Source organism: Bos indicus, chromosome 3 (genome assembly GCF_029378745.1).
Source record: "Bos indicus isolate NIAB-ARS_2022 breed Sahiwal x Tharparkar chromosome 3, NIAB-ARS_B.indTharparkar_mat_pri_1.0, whole genome shotgun sequence".
NCBI classification, from domain to species: domain Eukaryota; kingdom Metazoa; phylum Chordata; class Mammalia; order Artiodactyla; family Bovidae; genus Bos; species Bos indicus.
The window spans coordinates 17,272,622-17,295,217 of NC_091762.1; the positions used below are offsets into that span (position 1 = coordinate 17,272,622).

General features: G+C 49.6%; 2 protein-coding genes across 4 annotated transcripts; one reads left to right on the top strand and one right to left on the bottom strand.

Annotated features, from left to right (window-relative positions):
- The first annotated feature begins 2,423 nt into the window (after positions 1–2,423).
- Positions 2,424–3,886, top strand: LOC109554686 (protein S100-A12). Its single transcript, XM_019955354.2, has 3 exons — positions 2,424–2,496; positions 3,028–3,184; positions 3,643–3,886. Exons 2-3 carry the CDS (start codon positions 3,047–3,049, stop codon positions 3,781–3,783), a joined length of 279 nt encoding a protein of 92 aa, XP_019810913.2. The 5' UTR covers positions 2,424–2,496; positions 3,028–3,046; the 3' UTR covers positions 3,784–3,886.
- A 10,961-nt stretch (positions 3,887–14,847) lies between these two features.
- S100A9 (S100 calcium binding protein A9) lies at positions 14,848–17,683 on the bottom strand. 3 transcript variants are annotated; one of them, XM_019955381.2, is made up of 3 exons: positions 17,520–17,683; positions 16,996–17,156; positions 14,848–15,261 (listed from the first exon to the last, which is right to left on the bottom strand). In XM_019955381.2, exons 2-3 carry the CDS (start codon positions 17,143–17,145, stop codon positions 14,941–14,943), a joined length of 471 nt encoding a protein of 156 aa, XP_019810940.2. In that variant the 5' UTR covers positions 17,146–17,156; positions 17,520–17,683; the 3' UTR covers positions 14,848–14,940. The 3 variants fall into 3 exon arrangements, with proteins under 3 accessions (XP_019810940.2, XP_019810923.2, XP_019810931.2); XM_019955364.2 differs by having other exon boundaries at positions 16,996–17,215; positions 17,520–17,670; XM_019955372.2 differs by having other exon boundaries at positions 16,996–17,212; positions 17,520–17,641.
- Between the last annotated feature and the right edge of the window lie 4,913 nt (positions 17,684–22,596).

Consider the following 22,596-nt stretch of genomic DNA (forward strand, 5'->3'; position numbering starts at 1 on the left):
ATCCTCTTTTCCCCCCTCTCCTTGCTTACCTGGGAGTGTGTTTCCCTCCCAGAGAAGCATCTTTTAGAGAGGGTGCTTATGTAAGGGCAGGCACTCATATTTATTGTCTCTACCCAGAGCTGGCTCTGGGATAACTTGGAGGGTGATCCCATCTTGGTGGGCTGCAACCTGCCCCTTCTGATCACCCTGCCTCACCTTCAGCTCTGTGTGTGCCCCTCCCCATGTCTTGAGTGTGACTAACAAAGTCATTTCAGCTGCTCTGAGTACTTTGTGGGTGATTTTAAACCTGGATATAATTTCAGTTTGATGTAATTTACTTTGATAATTCCAAACTCACAGAGAAATTACAGGTGCAGTACAAGAAATTCCCATATATGCTTTACTCAGATTTATCAACTTAATTCACTGTTTCCATGCATTATGAAAATTTAGTGAATATACATCGACAAGGTGTTTACATGATCACATTCAGTTTAATTCTTTTGAAGATCTATCTTCTACTTTAGAGCATGTATTTATTTCTCATTGAGGTTAGAAGAGTTAGAAAGAATTCACGTTTTTGTTAGTTAACATTTTCTTTAATGTGCTGGGTTCCCCACTGTTGTCGTGGTATTTTAACTAACTTCATAGAGGGGTGCAGGCCCCATTCCAGTGTGGAATCCAAGTCACTAGTCTTGGCCTGATTAGTGCTCAGAAATCTCCAACCTCCATGTGCGGTGAACTGTGTGTGTTATGATCAGGAAGGTGTCTGAACCCATCAGACTCCAAATTCCTGGAAGGCAACCACGGAATTGGTGCCTCTCTGTGGCCAGGTCTGGCACAGTGAGTTGGGGGTTGTGGAGGAGCGCAGAAGAAAGGATTTTTAAAAAGGCTAATCAAGAATTGACTGTATTAAAAAAAAAAAAGGAAGAAAAAGATCAGTCAGATACAAGATGGCATCATTTTCCAAAAATTAGTCTTTTTTTTCTATAAAAGGTATGAGCATGTATTATTTTTACAAGAAAAAACAACCATTCTCATTTTAAAGAACAGTTACAAAATAGCAAAGGTTTTGAAAGCAAACAGTCTTGAATTTGGCACTTAGAAAAGTTCCTTAACCTCTCCAAAATCCTTTTCTTCATCTTCAAATGAGCAAACCATTAGCACTCACCCCACTGTTGGAGTGAAGGCTGTTTGGAGAATTAGGTGAGGTTTTGTGTAAGGCAGTGCCTGGCATGACGTGAGTGGCCAACACATGCCCACTTTTAAAAGGAGGGGATTTCCCTGGTGGTCCAGTGGTTAGGACTTGGTCTGTCAACTGCTGTGGCCTGGATTCAACCCCTAGTCGGGGAAGTAAGATCCCGGAAGCTGGGCAGCATGGCCAAAAAACAAAAACAAAGACTTCGGGCTTTAAAACAAACAGCTTTAGTTGTTCCCATAGTCCTGCATAGCCTCCCCTATTGTTAACATCTTACATAGCGTGGTACATAAGTTACAATTAATCAATCACTCTTGACGCTTTACTATCAACTGAGTTCTAAGCTTTATATTCAGATTTCTTTAGGTTTTTTTTTTTTTTTTTTGGTATGAGAAATGGCATTCTTTATTCATAAATAAAAATATATAATTACCAGAAATAGTTTACACGGCCAAAAGCGGGCATCAAAAATAAAATAAAACTGTCAAAAGCAGAGCAAACTAAACAGCACACAACGAAGAGGAAATAACTCTGTACGTACTCTTCCCAGCGCTGGGCCGTGGGCAGCCAGCCTGGGCCAGAGTTCCTGCTCTGCGAAAGCAGCACAATGGGGCCGCCGACAGGGGAGGAGAGCGGAGCGTCCACGCCCGCGGTGCACACACAGCTGTGCGCCCTCCTGCTCGGGCAGCTGTTGCTCCCACAGCCCAACCTGCCTGACCCTTGGGATAGATTTCTTTAGTTTTAAACCAGTGGCCTTTTCCTGTTTCAGGGTTACACATCCACTTTGATTGTTTTTTTATTACCATTCTCGTTTTTGTTGTACAGACACTTAGCAAACGCCTCTCCCCAGCCCTTCCCTTTCTGGGTAGGAGCTATGTAGGTGTTGAAACTTGTTTTCTTAGCCTCTTAACAGGAAGCAGGGAACAGAGCTCAACCTGCAGGCTGCGTCCTGCCCCAGGACTGAGAAACACGGTGGGCACGTGTGTGTGTGTGTGTGTGTGTGTGTGTGTGTGTGTTGGGGCGATGGGGTGGGGGAAGTGTGGGTGTGGCAGGGATGGGCGTTCTGTTTCAGGCTGAACGGGGGGTGGCAGGTGGCATGTGCCATGGGTGCAATCTGAGCTGCCTTCATTGCAGTCAAAGCCATAGGTCTGAAGCTTCTCTTGAGCAAGAGTATCGACCAGGGCTCAGCCCAAGATGAATCAGAGATGTTTCTTCACCAGAGGTCAAAGGTGCAGCCTGATTTATAAAAACCTCCCTACCCCAGGGCTCCTCACCACTGCTGTGCACTCTCCTGGCATTCCACACTTCTGTGCAGAGGGGTAAGTGTCCTTTCCTCGACTCAGCCCTCGGGGGTCACTTGGCAGGATGGTGGGAGCCACAACTCACTGCCCCCTGAACCCGCTCTGGCTGACTGCATTTTGGGACCAAGGGTACCAGCTCTTGCTCTGATGGGAAGACCCAGTCTCAGGACTTGGGAATGGCCAAGGTGGGAGGGGTGGCCGGCACGTGTAAGAACCCTAAAGTACCGTCACTTGGGGAAAGGAAACAGCCTGGCAACCACAGAACCCTTCCCAGGTGAGCCTGAGTGACCAGCACTCTCTGAATTATACTCCCCAGGAGACGGGGGCCCATGGAACAGGTGGCAGTTAGGGCTGATTCTTTGATACTTTAGGTGGTATCCTATGTCCTTCTCCCCTATTCTATCCACAAATAAGAACATTCACCGTGGGTCAAACAGAGCAGCAGACCCGGGATAGTAGCCCTTGTCTAAACCATTAATGAGGAAGGAGGAGACAGTGGAAGCGTGGGGCTGGGGAGGCGCTGCTCTAGACCTCCCTTGTCTCCTGAAGGTGAACGTAGTTTGGTAAAATGACTAAGCTGGAAGATCACCTGGAGGGAATCATCAACATCTTCCACCAGTACTCCGTTCGGGTGGGGCATTTCGACACCCTGAACAAGCGTGAGCTGAAGCAGCTGATCACAAAGGAACTTCCCAAAACCCTCCAGGTATGGGAGGCCCCTCTCTTGGCAGTTTCCCACCCCCTTGCGCTGAGGGCAGTGGTCTGAAGGATGATGGTGGGGGCAAGGACTGGGGTGGGTTCACCCCAGTTTGTGCTTCCAAGGATGTTCCCCAGCCCCTCCCAGCTGCGGTACAGGGGCCCACCGCTCTCTCTGAATAGCTCTCTCCATCACCTTAGATCATGCCTTCCTTTCTCGGTAAAGTGGAGAGAGGCAGGGCCAGGCGGGGTTGGATTATTGAACTATACAACATCTTCTAGGTTAAGACTTGGTTCTAGGATGGCTTAAGACAGCTGCTTCTGTCTGCCTTTCATTTTCTCATATTGGATTCTCCCACATAGTTTTGGATCATGAGTTACTGTTCCCTGGCTGCCCTGGGCTGAGTTCTGAGGGATGCGAGGCCTAAAGAAAGGGGAACTCACTGACCCTGCTTTCTCTTCTCCCAGAACACCAAAGATCAACCTACCATTGACAAAATATTCCAAGACCTGGATGCCGATAAAGACGGAACCGTCAGCTTTGAGGAATTCGTAGTCCTGGTGTCCAGGGTGCTGAAAACAGCCCACATAGATATCCACAAAGAGTAGGAAGCTCTTTCCAGCAGTGTCCCCAAGAAGACTTACCCTTCTCCTCCCTGAGGCTGCCTTACCTGAGGGAAGAGAGAATTAATAAACGTACTTTGGCAAAGTTCTTAGCAGAATCTGTGTCCTTTTTTTTTCTTTTACCAAACTTGATCCTTCCTCACCCCTGCTGTTCTGACAAGCCCCGTTTAGACCTCCGAGACCCGCTTCTCTGTCTGCTCGTTTGTTCACCAACAATTTATTAAATCTCTCTAATTTGTTCATGTATTCATTTATTTAACAAATATTTAGTGAGCATCTATAATAGCCAGAGATCAAAGACATGAAGTCCTCATCCTTCTGGGGTTTTCATTCTAATAGGGAGGGAATTGAAGATGAACCAACCGACAAACGACTAAGTATTAGCAGGCCAGTGCATCCTGTGATACACTGGTAGGTAATGAAAAGAGATATGTAGAAACCTAAAGCAAAGGAATATAGGGTAGAGGGAAGGACAGGGTTCCTGGTTTAAATATGTTGACAGAGGGATGCATTTGGGCAGAGATCTGCAAAGGATGCAAAAGCTGCAAAAGATCCACAGCTTGTGGATGTCTGGGGTCAAGAGTCCTGTAGAGAGAGGTCGAGGCCCTGAGACAGGTTCGAGCCTGACCTGCCCGATGGCCAGCACGATGGCGGGTGCAGAGCTGAGGCAGGGCTGGTGGGAGATGAGCGCCTGCAGGAAGCAGGTGTAGGGAGCAGGGGCTTATAGTCTGTGGGGAGGACCTTGGACTTGGTGCCAAGTGTGCTAAGGAGTCACAGGCGGTTTTGAGCAAGCAAGTGAGTTGATTTCACTTATTCTTCCTGTATGGATCATGAAACCTGGGGCATGATAAAAGGTGTGGGGAAAAGGGAGACCGGAGCAGGAGGCAAGCATGAGGTACGGGGGAGGGAAGACTTCTCAGGCCAGACTCCCTCCCCACGCTGATCTAGGCCAGGTTCTTCGTGACATGTTCCCCTAGGACTGTGTTGCTCTCCTGCTGGGCTCTTCTCTCCTGCTGAGATTCTGTATCCACTGGGTGCTTATTTGTTTAATGTCTGTCTCCTGCATTGATGGGGGTGTGTGCACGTAGGTGCAGCATCTCTGTCATCAGCACTGTGCTTGGCATGCAGCAGTTATTTCAGAAATATCTTTTATAGAAGTGAACTTATGGGCACTTACCTGGTGGTCCAGTGGTTAAGAATCTGCCTTCCATTGCAAGCAGGGGACCCAGGTACCATCCTGGGTCTCACAACAGGGCTCACAACAAAAAGCCCTCATCCTGAAACAAATACCCAGTGCAGTTAAAAAAAAAATGAATGAATGAATGGAGATCATTGTTGTTCAGTCACTCAGTCATGTCCAAATCTTTCTGACCCCATGGACTGCAGTGCACCAGGCTTCCCTGTCCTTCACTATCTCTGGGAGTTTGCTCAAAACTCATGGAAATTAATAGGCTACTGATTTGATCCCCTATAAAAGGTCCAGGGGAAAACAGGAAGGAGCATGGAGTAATCTCCCTAGGGGCCAAGTGTTGGGTTCCCTAGTGAAAAGTGCATCCATCTGAATGGGAAGAAGTTAGTGGGGGCCTCCCTGTCTACCATCCCCTGTCGAGTGCTGAGTCAGGTCTGGGATAGATGGCATGCCCCTTTAGTCCAGATGTCAAGAGGTCCATTTTGTTAAGTGGTTAGAATACCCGCACATTATGGGTGCGTGTACCCTCCCAAATTCATTTGTTGAAGCTCTAACCCCTAGTGTGTTGGTGTTTGGAGATGGGCCCGTTGGGAGGTAATTAGATTAGTCATGAGGGTGGGACCTTCATGGTGGGATTAGTGCCCTTATAAGAAGAAGAATAAAGATTTCTCTCTCTCTATGAGCACACATGGAGAGGAGGTCATCTGAGCACACAGCAAGTCTACAAGACTGGAAGAGAGCCCTCACCACACCCCCAGCTCTACTTGCAGCCTGATCTCAGGCTTCCAGCCTCTAGAACTGGGAGATTAAATGTCTGTTGTTTAAGCAACCCAGTTTATGGCAAGGCTCCCCAACCTTCAGGCTGTGAACTGGTACCTCCTGTCAGACCAGTGGCAGAATTAGATTAAAAATAAAGTGCACAACAGATGTTATGTGCTTGAATCAACCTAAAACCAACTCCACACCCTGTCCATGGAAAAATTGTCTTCCATGAAACTGGTCCCTGGTGCCAAAACGTTTGGGGACCTCTGGTCTAGGGCATTTGTTATAGCAGCCTGAGCAGGCTGGGATACCGTGAAAGCAGCATCCAGGGCACAGCCTTAGGCTCTGACAGACACATCTTCCTCCTCTTCAGCAGCAGGAACAGGCCAGGAGGGCAGAGTTTATGACACCATTTAAAAAGATTAGATAACTTGCTGGAGCCCAGGTATGACCGATATGAGGAAAAGTGAGAAGAGAAACTTCACATTGGGGCAGGGGTGGTTTTGTATTTTGGTGCAAAGCCGGGCAGAGATGATGTGTAGAAAGCTGGGATTCAGGACTGAGGCCAGGAAGTGATAAGTCCTGGCCCCAGAGGCCCCAGGGTTGGAGGTTCGCTGGACTGTCCATCAGAGGAAAGCACTCTGTCTGTGATGTGGATCTGAGGCAAGTTGAGGCTGGAAGGGATTGTGGAAAGTAGGAACCTGTGGAGACCTCTCCTGGGGATGAGGCTGGGGCAGAGGATGAAGATGGGGATGGAGTAGGATTGGCAGAAGATGAAGGAATTCAGGACCCAGAGAAGGCAGTCTTGGGATGAAGGCTTCCATCACTGAATGAGAAAGGAGGACCACTCAGGGAAAGCCCTCATTTGCTGACTGACCTTGGGAAAATCACTTTGCCTCTCTGGATCTCTGTCTTCTTCATATTTGAAGAATTCAAAGGAGTTTTGGAAATTCATTTGAAGAGTTCAGACTAGGTGGACACTCAGGTATAATTCAACTTTAATGTTCTGAGATACTTGGATGGGATGGAGAACTTTAAGTAAGATCTAGAAAGATGGGAAGCAGGGTATTCTTGGGCAAAGAAATGATGGTGGCCTAAGTATGAGGATTAAAGTTATATTTCTGGATTCAGATCCTAGTTTTACCTTTTACTAATTGTGAGACCTTGAACTCGTTACTTAAAATCTCTAAGCCCCAGTTTCCCCATCAATAAAGTAGAAATAACAGCAGCATCTTTCCCAGAGTTGAAGTGAGGATTAGATAACCTAACAAAACATGCAAAGCACTTAGCACAGCGTCTGATGCTAAGTAAGCACTCAGTAGGTATTAACACTAGTAGTAAAATACTAATTTATATGGGAAGGCCACTTGCCAATGCAGGAGACGTGGGTTCAATTCCTGGGTTGGGAAGACACCCTGGAGAAGGAAATGGCAACCCACTCCAGTACTCTTGCCTGGAAAATCCCATGGACAGAGGAGCCTGGTGGGCTACAGTCCATGGGGTCACAGAGAGTCGGACACGACTGTGTGACTGAGCCCATATTGTGAGCTAAGGGACACAAAGTGCACCTTCCAGGGGCTCTGAGTGCACCCCTGCCCTTCAGGAGGATGTCTTGGGCCGGCACACTGCCACACACCGTGAGCTAAGCTTACTTGCACACTGGGACTTTGGAAGTCAGGAGAAGAATCTGGATTCAATGAGATGGCCACCAAGAGCCTCTGGGGCTAGCATGGCTAGGACTTGTCATTTAACTTGGCCCATATGTAAAAGTCTTCAATATTAAAAGGAAGCAAACCAGATTGTGAAAATCTGATGGGCAAGAGCCGACTTCCTCTGCTTCTCTGATTTCCCTTGTTACTTAACTCAGCCCCGGGTAAGCAGAAGTTCAGTTCTTGCCCTTTCAGCATTAATCTGAGGAATCTTTCCTTAATCCTCCCTCCTCCCCATACCTGCTCCACCCAAGAAGACTAATGAAAAGCACCTCCTCTGTGCTCCCAGGCACCCTGTGCTTCTCATCGCCTTTGTTTTACGGCCACAACTTAATATGGAAAATAGCTATTTGGGTGTCTCTTGCCCCTGTTAGGTTAAAGGTTCCTTGAAGGCAGGGGACCTGCAAAGTGTTTGACACAAACATCAGGCTCAGTAAGTCCCTATAACAGCCTCCAGCCTGATTCCTGTGCTCCTTTACTCTGGGTCCCCAGTCCCTTGTCCATGCAATAGCCAGTGTGATGCCCAAACATAAGTCACAGTGCGTCACTACCTGGTGAAGACCCTGCAGACTTTGTCCAGTGCTTCTTGTCATCCAGGTCTCATTCTCATTTTCACCTTCCTGGGAAGCCCTGTCTGGTTCCCCAGCCCAGTTAGCAGTTGTTCTAGCGTGTCTTCCTTTTACTGCGGCACTCGTCCGCACCTGCAATGATCTGTTCTTTCTTCCTTGACTTGTTTCTTGCCTGACTTTCCCTAAGCAGAAACTCCAGCCGAGCTGGGACCTGCTGTGTTTTGTGAGCTTGTGGCAGTGTCCTGCCCCTTCCGTTATTCAGTGATGCCTATTGGTTTAGTAGGATCAAGTTACTGTTTACTAACTGAGGGGAACAACAGCTTTTATAAAATGAAAGTGAGATGCTTGTGGCGGCGGTGGGGAGGGTGGGGGGACCCTACGGCAAGTACACCCCATCACAGAGGGCTTTGGAGTCCTCGCTGTGGAGAGGACCCCTCTCTCCAGACCTCAGCAATATTCGAAGGCAGTTGTCACAACCCCCTCCAGCTTCTCTTTTCCAGGCTCAATACCCTCAGCCCTATCTATAACTGATTCCCATTGTAATCTCCTTCCATTGTTAACGGGCATCTCAGAAGCTGAACATCTTGTTTAGGAGGTGTCAGGAAATGGCAACCCACTCCAGCGTTCTTGCCTGGAGAATCCCAGGGACGGGGGAGCCCGGTGGGCTGCCGTCTATGGGGTCGCACAGGGTCAGACACGACTGAAGTGACTTAGCAGTAGCAGCATCCCTGGTGAGATATGACCCTGATTATACCTCAAAGGCATTCCCCTCCCTGACAATACCCTACTTACTTGAGACTGCACCTCAGGCCTGAGATCAAGAGGCAGAAAGCGCCTTGTGAAGGAGATTCAGAAAGAGACACAGAGAGAATATTGTAGGAAGGGAAGAGAAAGAGACGGCAGACCAAGAGGAGAAGGAAGAGAGGAGGGGGATGGATGGAAGTGGGCTGCCCTGCCCTGCGCCCTATGCTGGAATCCTGCTGCCCTGGTGCAAACACCCACCACTCTCCGCTTCACCCCTTGCCTGCCTTAGTCTTGGTGTTAGGGGAAACACGCAGGCTGAAACTGCCCACCCTGGCCAGGCACCATGGTAACCATTCCTGTGAGTTCTTTTATGACAGGAGGTCCTGGGAAGGAACATGAAATTAACAAGCCACTTCAAATCAGAAGACTTCAGGAAAGGTCAAAAGGAGATGAGCGTCCTACTGACCTCCGAGAATCCTCCTCATTGGAATACATTTTGGCTGAGCCACATGTGCACCACCAGGAAAGATCCTGAGTCAGAGAGACTGGCCAGAGACAACCCAGCAACGAACCTCATCACCACAAAACCCGAGACTTCAAGTCATGTGGCAGAGTGGTTCCCCTGGGTCCCCTTACCCTGCTTCTCTCCACCCAGGTGCCCCTTTCCAGTAAAGTCTCTTGCTTTGTCGGAACGTGTGACTCCTCAGACAATTCATTTCTGAGTGTTAGACAACGGCTCCCTTTAGGGCCCTGGAAGAGATCCCCCTTTCCTGCAACACTGGCAATAGTCCCCCTCCTCACTGTGCAATCTCACCGTACATGAGACAATTCTGGGTTCATGGGCAAGAGTGAGGGAACTCACAGAGAACAGGGAAACCCTGGGAATGCTCACTGGAGGCCAGTCTCTCCCCCTACCCCGGTGACCACTTTCCCTGGTTGACGTGTGCAGGCCGGGACCTCTGAGGACAGAAGCTAGGGGTCTAGTTCAGCCAGGGGATTGACCAGAGTCTTGGGGTAGAGGAATTGTTTTAGCCCGAGTCCCAAGGGGAAGCAGGAGTTGAGCAACCAATTGTTTCAGACCTGCTGTCACTTTGGTAATTCAAGTGTCAAAATCCATGACACAGGGCTTTCTAAAACACAGGTTTTCAGCAACTGTGGGAGGGGACAGGGCATTGAGGTTGGATTCTGGAGTTTACTTCATGGCAGGGCTTGTGTCAGGCTTGTGTAAGATTGCCTCAGCCGGCTGGTGAAAGCTGAGGCCTTCCTTCCCAGCAAGGTCTTGGGAAACATCACACAATCCTCTTCTTTTTCCTGTAGAGGTGGTGAGATACACTTGCCTTGTTGACATGGTCCAGGTAGTTTGAGATCCTGGCTGAAAGCATCATTTCTCTGAGAAGCACCACCTCGGGCTCTCCTAGCCTCACTTGGACCATCATGCTGCCTCCAAACCTGTCTCACTTCTGCCCCAAATCATCCCCACACAGCAGACTTTTCCAAAGTATGTATATATCATTTCCCTCCCCAAATCTCCACTGCTGCTCCTGCCCTCTGTTTTCTGGAAAGTGTAGCTCCCTGGCCTCTATCTCCCCGCTCTCCTCTTCATCTCCCACCTCCTTCTCTTGTACATCCAGGCCTTTGCACATGTGATCTTTTTCTGAAGCACTTGCAGCTTCATCTGAGGATGCCTGCAGCCAGCAGCTTTAACTCAGCCCTCCAGGAGACCACCCAGGTGAACGGCAGCCCTCCCATCAAAGCCCCACAGAACTTCATCCCTCTCTGACCTTTGATTTTCTATATCAGACTCATTTAAGAGACTGTCTTGTCAGCCCTGCAGTCCTGGGAGTTCCTTAAATGACAGAGTGAAGCCTTATTTATTGCAGGGGCCCCTCAGAGCCTTATACAGAGCCTGACATACAATAAGTGTGTAGTTAGCGTCTCTCGAGTGAATAAGAAGACAAGTGAGTGACAAACGAATTAATCTCCATGCCCAGTTCTGGAAGCATTTCACAACGCCCAGGTCCCAGAGCATATTCTGAGCATCGTTGAGCCTCTGGGCACCGCCCACGTCCCAGAGCATATTCTGAGCATCGTTGAGCCTCCGTGCAGTGTCCTGCAGTGGGGGGTGCCCCTGTACTTCCTCACCCCTCCCAGAAAGGTATGCAGAAGTTCAGGTTTCTCTGCCAAGGAGGGAAACTCCCTCTTATAGGAATCGGGGGACAGGCATCTGACAACAGGCTTTCTGTTCTTCAATCAGCATAATGCTGGGGAAACCCCAAAGTGTTTGTTTCTTGAAAGAACTCAATCATAGAGGTAGTCAGCATTTCTCACCTGGAATGGGAATCTTAACCTTGACCCTGATGCTCTCATTCTTTGTCTGAGGGAAGAAGATGACTCCCCTCTACTCCATAGAACCACGTTTTTGGAATAGGAGAAGCTAAGTCACCCTTCCTTCAGGTCAGCTCTTTTAACAAGATCTCACAGGGCTCTGCAAGAGCGGTTTGCTACCACCTCCCCCCCTGGGATCTAGAGCAGCCTGCCCCTCTCAGACCGAGCTAACAAAGAGATAAGGCAAAAGTGGAACCCTTGGTGTCTAAGAAGCTCTGTCCCTTATTGTTCTGAGCCCAGCTGCTCCATCATCTCTGGCCTTCAGGTTGCCAGACCATCAGTACACCCCTCATGCCCAAAGCGGTCCCCACCTCACCCTCTCCCCAAGACAGCCCCAACGTCACCCTCCAGCTCCACGGGGCCCTAGGACCATCATACCTTCCCTTGCTCATTCAAAGTGCTCCTGAGAGTTTATTCCATGCTGACCTGGAGGCAGTCGCCATTGCCCCTGCTTCTAGATAAGGGGTTACAGTTCCCTAGTGCACGTGCAGACATATTGGAGAGTCCTACGGGCCTGGAGGAACAAGCCCCCGTGTGTTTGAGGAAGGTGGGTGGTCAGGAAAGTGGGGGCGGTGGGGGGGGGGTGGGCAGTGACACAGGCTCTAGGCCCTCATGGCCATTAAGGGACTCATTAGAGACCTCAAGGCGAGGAGAGCATTCCTGGTGCAATTGTGCAGAGCCTGGGGATAGCCGGGATGTGATTTAGGGAAAATGTTTTGAAGAACTGATTGGGTAGCTGTGTGCATAGACGGAGTTAGATTTATTCTGTGCCCCCAGTGGTGTGGGAGGAAACCATGGTTAATGCTCAGCAGGCACGAGGAGATGGATTTTGGCTGGTGTAAAGAAAGTCTTAGTGTCAGCACCAAAGGAGGACACTCCCTTTCCCGGAGGAGTTAGGGCAGGCTGGGGCCAACTTCTTGGCAGGGAGAGAATCACTCAAGTGTGAGGGTGGGACAGGTGGGGTTAAACCAGTAATGTTCAAACTTTTTTCAGAACAAACTACTTTATTCAGGTGAAAGCTTCTAGTGTGCAGAAGATGAAGGCAGAACTGGTAAGAACTGAATAAAGCTGGGGAGGGGCTCCAGAATCCCATCCCCTCACTGCCCTTATCTTCCCGTTGGAGATGCCATAATGATATACAGAACCTTCAATATTTTCCCCTGGTGATCGAGGCTTTGGGGACATTTTGCTGGTTTTAATCCTACTTCTTCTCCCTCCTTTCTTGACGTTACCCCCCAGAAAGGGATTGTGGAGCATGTAGAGTATTTTAGGACAGCTGTACAGTCAGTATTGTTTGAGAACCTGCTGTGTATCAGTCACTACTCCAGGGGCTGGGAATAAACTAGAAAATAAGGCAGATGCCATGACTTGCCCTCATGGAGTTCCCAGTGCAGTGGGGAAGCAAAGTCAAAGACATACTTCTGGCACACTGCAATAGGTAATGGTGGATGCACGGGATAGGGGAGCCTACTCTATCCGAGGCATCTAGTCCGGGCCAGTACCCAGGCTGTGGTTTTTCCAGTAATCATGTATGGGTGTAAGAGTTGGATCATAAAGAAGACTGAGCACTAAAGAGTTGAGCTTTCAGGCTGTGGTGTTGGAGAAGGCTCTTGAGAGTCACTTGGACAGCAAGGAAATCAAGCCAGTCAATCCTAAAAGAAATCAACCTTGAATATTCATTGGAAGGATTGATGCTGGAGCTCAAGCTCCAGTATTTTGGCCACCTGATGTGAAGACCTGACTCATTGGAAAAGACCCTGACATTGGAAAGATTGAGGGCAGGAGGAAAATGGGGTCACAGAGGATGAGATGGTTGGTTGGCATCACTGACTCAATGGACATGAATTTGAACAAAGTCCGGGAGACGGTGAAGGACAGAGAAGGCTGCCGCGCTATATACAGTCCATGAGGTTGCAAAGAGTCAGACATGACTTAGGGACTGAAAAAACCTCCCAGCTGCCAGGCCAGCTCTCTTTCTCCTGCACCAAGCTGCACAGCAGGGACTTGAGGGTGGCTTAGAATGGCTGTCAGGAGATGTCTCCCCATTTATGGGGTCTCCTAGGCAGGGAAGGGACTGGGACCTTCTGAACTCTGCTCCCCAAGCTCACAGCCTGGAGTGCTTCCTGGAAACACCCCCATACTCTCAAGCAGGATCCCTGACATCCCTGTTGCCATAGCAAAGACTCTTAAAACAGGATTTGTAAGGTCCATGGCAGGCAGGCTGCAGGGAGCTGGAATCTGAGCCTGGTTCCTTGCTTCGTGCTCAGCACTGGGGAGGGAGCTGCAAGCTCCAGGCTGCAGAGAAGATGGATTCAAGGCTCTCTGCCATCTTCACCAACCACCACTGTCTGACCCTTCTGCACACTATGCCTCACTTTCTTTACTTGTAACCCAGGGGACAGATGCTGTTCATCTTTTCCTGCCCTGTGCCCCATCCTAATCCTGCCAGAGTTCTCTCTCTGCTGAAAGCACAGTGCAGGAGGACGACCCTGATTCGGGCTCTGGTGTTTGGAAGGCTCACCCCAGGCCAGTGATGACCCGGGAGAGGTTGCGTGCAGGGCAAGCAGTGAGGGCAGGGGAGTCACTTGGGTGTCTCTGAGGTGAGCGCCTGGGTCTGGAGGCTGCTGAGGCAGGGAACCTGGGAGCCAGGCCAGGCTGCAGGGTCACAGGGCAGTCAGGGCTTCTGCTGACCTGAGCTCTTAGCTACCAACGAGGCCCAGAGGAACTCCCGACCCCTCCAGGAGCTCAGCTTGACCTGGAATCTTAAGATCAGAACCTGCAGGCCCGGGAGGCTCCCCGGACCCAGTGTCCTTCCTCATGGCAGTGGTTCGGCCTCATGGCTGCAGACCCAGGGATGGCTCTGGTTTCTTCTAGCGGATAGGCTGGGCCCTTCTCACGCCCCCATCCTCCTGGGGCCAGGGCCCTGCTCCCCACCTGTGTGCACGCCTTCCCTTGTGTCCACAGGAAGGACGCTGCATCTGCTAGAGATGCCCTACACCCCCATGGATTTAGAACTCCATCTGTCCTTGACTCCAGCGTTCTTCCTCAGACACGCTCTGTCTGTGTGCACATCTGGAGGACTTCCAGAGGCCTAGGTTCTGGTTCCCAGGTGGCTCAGTGCTAAAGAATCCATCTGCCAATGCAGAAAATGTGGGTTCGACCCCTGGGTCGGGAAGATCCCCAGGAGAAGGAAATGGCAACTGGCTCTAGTATTCTTGCCTGGAAAAAGCTCATGGACAGAGGAGCCTGGCAGGCTACAGTCCATGGGGTCACAAAAGGTCAGACATGACAGCACACAGCACTCACACACTCAAGGTTCTAGTAGGAGAGGGCTGTGTGGGCAGCATTGGGCAAAGAGGGGGTAGGGCTGGGTTGGGACATGGCTGGAAGGTCAAGGGGAAGGTATGACACCTATTTCTCTCTGTGGTGACAATGGCCAACTTCACTGGGAGGTCCTGAGCTGGGATGAGTAAGGGGCACCTGAGCAGTGGAGTCTGGAGTCACTGGGGAGGAGATGGTTCAGGAGATGAGCCCAAGGGACCCAGAAGAGATTCACAGTTTCTCTGCTTCTTTTTTTTGTTATTACTGCATGAAGAAGTTGAGGCCCAATTAAGGCCCAGGACTGTCTGATGCCCAGACTTCTGGGAAGGTCAGGTTGGGAGGCGGGAGAGGGAAGAAGCACGCAGAGCACTGACTCGGAGGAAGACTTTATTTCACCCCCATCACCCTGCCCCACAGCAAAGGCAGCCCTGAGGCCCTAGGTGGGCAGTGGCTGGCCTCCTGATTAGTGGCTGTGGCCATGACCGCCGTGGCTGTGGCCGTGACCTCCATGGCTGTGGCCGTGGCCGTGGCCATGGCTGCCCTGGTCGTGGCTGCCCTGGTCAGGGCTGCCCTGGCCAGAGCATGAGCCTGAGCCACCCTTCCCGTAGCCTGGCCCGTGCCTGTGGCCTGGTCCTGGGGGTGCGGTCTTGTGCATCTCCTCGTGGGAGGCTACCGTCAGCCTGGCCACCAGCATAATGAACTCCTCGAAGCTCAGCTGCTTGTCTACATTTGTGTCCAGATCCTCCATGATCTCATTGATAGCAGCTTCATCCTTCTTCTGCTTCTGCAGGTGGGAGACACAAGGTGTCAGGGCTGGGTGTGGTCAGGGCTGGGGACAGGAAGAGCACTGCAAGTGACCTGATGGCAGAGACATAGGGACACTGGGCTTCCAGGCCTCAGTTTCAGCATCTATTAGATACTTTCTAATTCCTTCCGCACATAACCCGGGCACCACGATTCTCTCCCTTATACAGGAGAGGATCCAAGGTCAAGTGACTTGCCCAAGGTCACGCAGTAAGTACGGCGGTGTCTCCTCACTGGGTTCTTACGACAATTATAGAGAGACTTGGAATTCCCTGAGGAACACTTGCAAAAATGGTCTTGCAGAGGGTAACTAGCTCGTGCAGATTGCCAAGGCTTGGGAGTGGAAGGGAGGACACCCACATTACAATCTGACCCAGAGCCTAGACTTGTCCCATTCTCACAGCCTCCCCTCCCTCCCTCTCCAGGCTAGTGACCCTCATTTCAACCTGTAGGGTGGGAAAGCATCTGAAGGAAATGAGATGGTGTGATAAGTGTGCAAGGAAGGGCATGAGGGGAGGATCCAGGCCCCCCTGGGCTCCAGCTCTGCCACCCACTGGCTGGGCACTTTTGCTGAGTCTCCTCTTGCAATGCTTCACCATGATCTCCTCTTCTGTACCTTTGCCATTGTCCTGGCAGAGCCGTCACTCCTGAGCAGCCCCCGGGCAGGGACCTGGCTTTCACTCCTGGCCTATCTGCTCTGTATGTTGGGGGTGGTGGATGGGGTGGAGTAGGGGTCACACAGAGAATCTTGCCCACACAACATCTTGGCTGTATCGTCTCTTGTCCCCCCTGACCCAGAGTCTGTCTTGCTGAGTTCTGCCCCTGCGGGGAGCTGTCAGCATCACCCCGACTCTGTCTACTGCAATTCTCCACCTTACAAAGGTGGGGGGGGGGGGCCCAGGCAGGGCTGGCCACCTATTCTGGGCTATCCTGCTCCAGAAATGGAACTGAGACTGGGACTTACATGTCCCAGCCTTCTGAGCACAGCATCTGTGTCCCCCAAGTCACCAAATTTGGAAAGAAAACAAAAAGATCCAGTGGAATGAATCTTCCTTTTCTTAGAGCTGCCGGATCATTTTCAGATCAGGGAAATAAACTAACATGTTATGGAGCGCTTTGTCCACACTGGTGCTGGGCTGGGTCCCTTCCCACACGCTGTTTATTTGTTTCCTACCTGAGAGCCTTTGGATTAGAAAAGTCCTCTTGGGTCTTCTAAGTTCATCTGACGCTTGGAGGCTCATTAGCTTCCTTCCAAGGGTCGTTGTCACTTGCTTCCCCTAGCCCCTTCCCAACACTCAGGTTTCAGCTCAAAGGTCACCGCCTTGCAGGGACCCTTCACGTATTTAACTAGTTCCCTGTCTCCTGCCCAGTCCACATTGCCCACAGCACTCTTTTGGCAGTGAATCTCTCTGTGTTCTTGATTGGTCAACACATTTGCCACAAGTCTCTCCCCTCAAGACAGTGGGTCCCTGTTGGCCACTACGTGCCCCGCCTGGGACGGAACCCAGCACACTGCACAAGCTCAGGCTGTTGGGACCAGCTACTGTGGACCGCCTCTAGTGACAGGGTCCAAATCCTGCTCTAAACACGGAGCCCACTGCCTTTGGAGGCTGGGTCGAGGGGCAGGAACATTTTCCTTGCTGGTTGGAGACTGTATCCCCATTCTCCATCCTTAGCCCAGACTGAGTCAGGTCTGCCGGGAATCCAGCCTTACCTTGAGAAAGTTTGGCAGCTCTTTTTGCACCAGCTGTTTGAATTCTTTCTGGATCAGGGTGTCATAGTGCCCTAGCCGTACAGAGTACTGGTGGAAGATGTTGATGATGGTTTCTATGCTGCTTTCCATTTGTGACATTTTGTCCTCCATTTTCCCGCCTTCTGTTTGAGCAACGGAGTTGGGTGCTTAGAAGACTGTCAAGCTTCCTTGGACCCTCCTACTGTCCGCACACAGGAATGAAGAGGAAAATACAGAATGAAAAGAAATTGGGGACTGCAACTGAACTGGGAGATGACCCAGTTCCAGACATGAGAGGAATGGCTTATAGAATGTCTAGGGAATGCCCAAAAAGAAGCCTTTGAGGATAGGAGACTGCAGCAGAGCATGACCTAAGAAAAAGGGAAGGAAGCTTTAAAGTGAGCAGTCAATCAAGGAGGGCGTCCAGGTTTGAAAGGAAGATGGGGAAGGGGAGTGAAGAGTCAGTGGGCAGGCTCCGGCCCCGGGGTAGCTGGCAGCTCACTTACCCAAGCCGAGAAGCCTCGCAGAAGGGTTTGACAGCAAGATGTGGGCCCAGTTTTTATACACCACTGATGGAGACACTCAGCCCTCTTGTGCGAAGATTGCTTCATAGATGAGCCTATGTGGTAAGCCCAGGCTGGGCTGTTTCACTGCCAGGAAGGGGGCTGGGCCAGGACAGGAAGTGTTCACAGAGCTCTTTTTGACTTTTTGTGAAATTCCCAGCCCTGGCCTGGAGCTGGTTTGGGAGGAAGCTGGTTGCTTGGTCCACTTCCCCTCCACCCCACGCCCCTGTCCCCCTGAGTGAGGTAGGAAGCAGGCTGCCTCTCTTCTGGGACCCCTCTCTCAACAACCACCAAGGTTGTGCTTCCCACCTGTGATAGCCAGGGGCTGGTGGTGGGCTGAGGACCCCTGAGGTGGCCAACCCACTCTGGCTCCCGCTGTGGCAGCCCAACAAGGATGGCTGAACTTCCTGCACCTGTCTGGCTCTGGCTTTTAAGAGGGCGAGGGGTCTGCCTCCATTGTTTGAGCTGATGGAGGTGGTGCAGACGACAGCCTGCAGCCATCCTGCGCGGTTCCCTCCTCAGTTAGGGAATCTCTGTTTTAGGCTATGGGGCAAGTTCGCCTGGGTGCCCCTCTGTGTGCATCCACAGCGCCCTCTGCTGCCTCTATCAGGGCATGTTTCGCTCTGGACCAAGGATCCGAGACCCAAGCTCACAGGAGCTAGAGTCCTGGAGCCAAGTGGTGAAGCAGTGTGGGCTGGTGAGCACCAAGAGCACCATCCGTAGTGTGACTTGTGACAGCAGACGTGGGTCTCAGGGTTGGAGAGACTAGAGAGTGGTGGGGACTGTGGCAAAGGACAGCATTCCCCACTTGAGGGGGCCGCTGTTACTCAACCTCAAGGGAAGGCAGCACGTGAGAGTGGATCATTTAACGGACCTTTCAAAGGTTCAGGAAATCTGATTTTTTCTGTGAAAACTCTTGCTTATAAGATTTGTCAACTACTTTGAAAGGAAAATAAAAACATTAGCTATGAAACATGGTATGCGCTGAACAAAGCATGGTTGCAGGGCAACGCCTGAAGTTCTTGTGTTTCAGGTCTCTCTCCTCCACTCTGCTGAGGTTGCCCGAACCAGGGATGTGGCCTGAATCACCTCTGCGGTTCCAGGATGGAGCAAGAGCCTGCTCGGTAAATGTAGAATGAACAGTTGTTGAATTAATAAATGCAGGAATGGGGAAATGAGTGAGTGTGAAATACACACAGGTCTGTTTGTTGCCCCGTGACTTTCTGCAGAGATGTTGGCTGGGACCATGCAGTGTTGGTTAGGATGGAAGTGAATGGGTAGGAGGAGAGGAGGGTCGGTGGTTGGTGGAGTGAGCAGCTGGACAGGGCTTCGAAACAGAAGGGAGTCCTCACTTGGGGGTCCTGCTTTGGCAGTGAGTTCCCTCATGACAGAAGGCGGTGGCAGGGGCAGGGGACTTCCCTGGTGGTCCAGTGGCTAAGTCTCCATGCTCCCAATGCAGGGGCCCTGGGTTTGTTCCCTAGTCAGGGAACTAGATCCCACATGCCACAGCTAAGAGTTCACATGCCACAACTGAAAGACACTACATGCCCCAAGGAAGATCAAAGATCTCAGAACTCAGAGCCTGTGCAGCAAAAAAAAAAAAAAAAAAAAAGGCCTTGGTTGGCAGACCTCATGGTCCCAGGCTAACCCAGGCCTGGGTGAGGCTGAGGCTGATTGTAGAGGCTGTGACCTGGGTTGGCTATTTCTGGCTTGGTCAATAAGTGCCCAGATCCCACCCAGCCTCCTCATTGCCAACCAAGGCCAGAGGTTGGAAGGAAACAGTTGTGGGAAGTGGGGTCTTCTCGTAGAGAGACATTCAGAGCTGCCTGAGTGGGCATGAACTGGGACAGTTTTCCTGGTTCTGGACAGGGGGCATGGCTTCCTCAGCTGTGTTAAAAGCACACAAGCAAACAAGGGAGCAGGCAGACGCTCAGCAGCTCGAGACCTATCAGTGAGCTTGGTCACCCCTGAGGCTACGACCAAGAGGGGTCCCAAGTCTAAATCCTTTCTCCTGACTCCTTCTTGCTGTCTTCACTCATAATCTCTGTGATTTCTGGGGAGTTTTCTTTCCCCATTTTCTGTTCCCTGGCTCCCGTTTTTCCAGTCCTTCTCTCCTATCTCTTGTGGAACCTGGTTTTTGTTCTCAGTGCGTCCCTGAAGTTCCAGAGCCTTCCAGAAATTCCTGATGAATATCTCAGCGTGTCCCTGTTGACCTCCTCTGCCTTGCGGGAATCCCTCTGAAACAGGAAATAAAGAGCTGTCACATTATCACCACGTTGGCGTTCTAATGGCTGGCCTTGGGGTCCCTCTCCCTCACTAGCTTATTAACTCCTTTTACTCATCCCTGGAAGATTAACGTCATCTGAGAGGCATCTGATAAACGGTTGCAGAGTAATATGTGACTGACATGGCTTTGATAGAAACTACGCTGAGAAGATGATCATTTCCTGTAATTAAGAAGTTGTGCAGCTCGGGAAAATGCAGAGAAGGAAAACAAGGAAGTGGGGAGGGGTGAAGAAGATATGGAGATGAAGGAGATTCCGCGGGTGAACGGTAGGTAGCCTGGGATGATCAGAGTTCGTGCTGCCTCCTTGTGGCCTATCTGTGTCAGGACAGCCTGCTGCATTTCTTGGGCCCTGATTCTTAACCTTTCGGTTTTCAAGGCCCTTTGACACTTGACAGATTATTGAGTATCTAAGAGTTTTTGTTTATATGGGTTACATCTACTAGTATATACAATACTATACAATTTAAAATACTTATTAATTCACTTAAAATAGTATCAGTAAGCCCATTATCTAGTAACATATTTTTAAAGTGAGACATAATTATATTTTCAAAAAAAGGCTAGTGAGAAAAATTATATCTTTTGTTGCATTTTTGCACACCTCTTTAATGCATGGCTTATATGAAGACAAAAGGACTTTCCTACTTCTGTAATCAGTTTGTTGTATGTGTTGTTTTCTTTTTCTTTTTTAAAATTTATTTTTAATTGAGGGATAGTTGCTTTACGATATTGTATTGGTCTCTGCCATATATCAACATGAATTAGCCATAGGTATATATATGCCCCCTCTGTCTTGAACCTCCCTCCCACCTCCTTCCCCATCCCAGGCCTCTAGGTGGTTACAGAGCCCTGGTTTGAGTTCCCTGAGTCATACAGCAAATTCCCACTGGCTATCTATTTTACATATGGTCATGTACACTTCCATGCTTCTCTCTCCATACATCTCCATACATCCATACACCCTCTACTTCCTCCCCACCCCAACCCACCCCATGTCCATAGGTCTGCTCTCTGCGTCTGCATCTCCATTGCTGCCCTGTAATTAGGTTCATCAGCATCATCTTTCTAGGTTCCATATATATGTGTTAATATATGGTATTTGTTTTTTTGTTTGAAGATTTGAAGACAATCGAGCCTCACACAGATAAGTAGTTGGAAAGAGGAGAATATATTAATAGTCTTTAAAAGTTGTTGCTGAAATGGCAAACCACTCCAGTATTCTTGCCTGGAAAATCCCATGGACAGAGGAGCCTGGCAGGCTATAGTCCATAGGGTCGCAAAGAGTCAGATATGACTGAGCCTACACTTATATAAATAATTACAATAAAATTTGTTGTGAATATTCTTCTTTGATAATTCACCAAAACTCAACAAGTGGAAGTTTTGAAAGGGTTGTCCTAGAATCTCAGACCATATTAATCAATTCTTTGTTACATTAGAATTCGTTGGTCTATCACGAAATATAAATAGGTCTCCTCAGCAAAAGAGACACTGATGTATAGAACAGTCTTTTGGACTCTGTGGGGGAGGGAGAGGGTGGGATGATTTGGGAGAATGGCATTGAAACATGTATAATACCATATATGAAACGAGTCGCCAGTCCAGGTTCGATGCACGACACTGGATGCTTGGGGCTGGTGCACTGGGATGACCCAGAGGGATGGTATGGGGAGGGAGGAGGGAGGAGGGTTCAGGATGGGGAACACGTGTATATCTGTGGTGGATTCATTTTGATATATGGCAAAACCAATACAATGTTGTAAAGTTAAAAAATAAAATAAAAAAAATAAATAGGTCTCCTATGACTCTGTAACTTAATATACTGGTCACTTGGAAAAGATTGATTCACTGGGTTATCCACATCTTCCAAATGCTGGCACATTTCATTATCTAATATATAGACATATGTAAAAATCACATTTATTGATAAAACCACTGATCTCATCAAGAAAATCTTTACGTTTTGAGAGACTGTCAAACTCATGGTAGCAGAGCCAAATTTTTCAAATTCTAATTTTTGCTCGAAAGTTCCAGTTTTATTACACTAACACATCCTACTGGTTTTCCTTGAAGTAAAAGTTTAACTCTGTTCATTTTCAAGATAGATGTCTGCCTTATATACTGTAGCATGAGTATCCATAATTGAGCTGTTATTTGTTCTTTCAAGTAAAAATGGTGTTTCTATGAAAAAAGTGGCTAGTTCAATTTACTCTTCAATCACGCAAGTGCTTTTCCTTGAGAGGATCATGGTTGAGATCGAATGAAATGAATAGCTTCCATCGCTTCACATTTTCGTTTGAAAAGAATACAGCATGAGAAACGCAGGGGCTGCTAGTGCAGTGTGCTGCCGCCTCCCTGGTGCCCGCTAACGTACGAATAGTCTGACCCACTGTTGTTCTAGGGTCACTGGGGTAAATATCAGTGCAGCGAGGAAGGGGAGGATCTGGGGATACTTGGTTGGTGGGAGGCTTCTTGTGGTGGGTGGTTCAGGGTGTATTATCATGGACTGCAATGTTATATCATGACTGGAAATAGTCATGACCTCATGGAGCCCCTGCAGGGTCTTGGGAACCCCCAGGTTCCTTGGAACGTTCTTCGAGAACCACTGTCTCAGGCAATACGTTACTTGAAGCAGCCTGTGTTATCTGTCTGCTTTTCTTTTTCCTTCCTTCTTTTCCACAGAAGGTCTCTTGGAAGAAGCCAGGCTGGATGTGGGGCCTCCTGGCCCAGGTG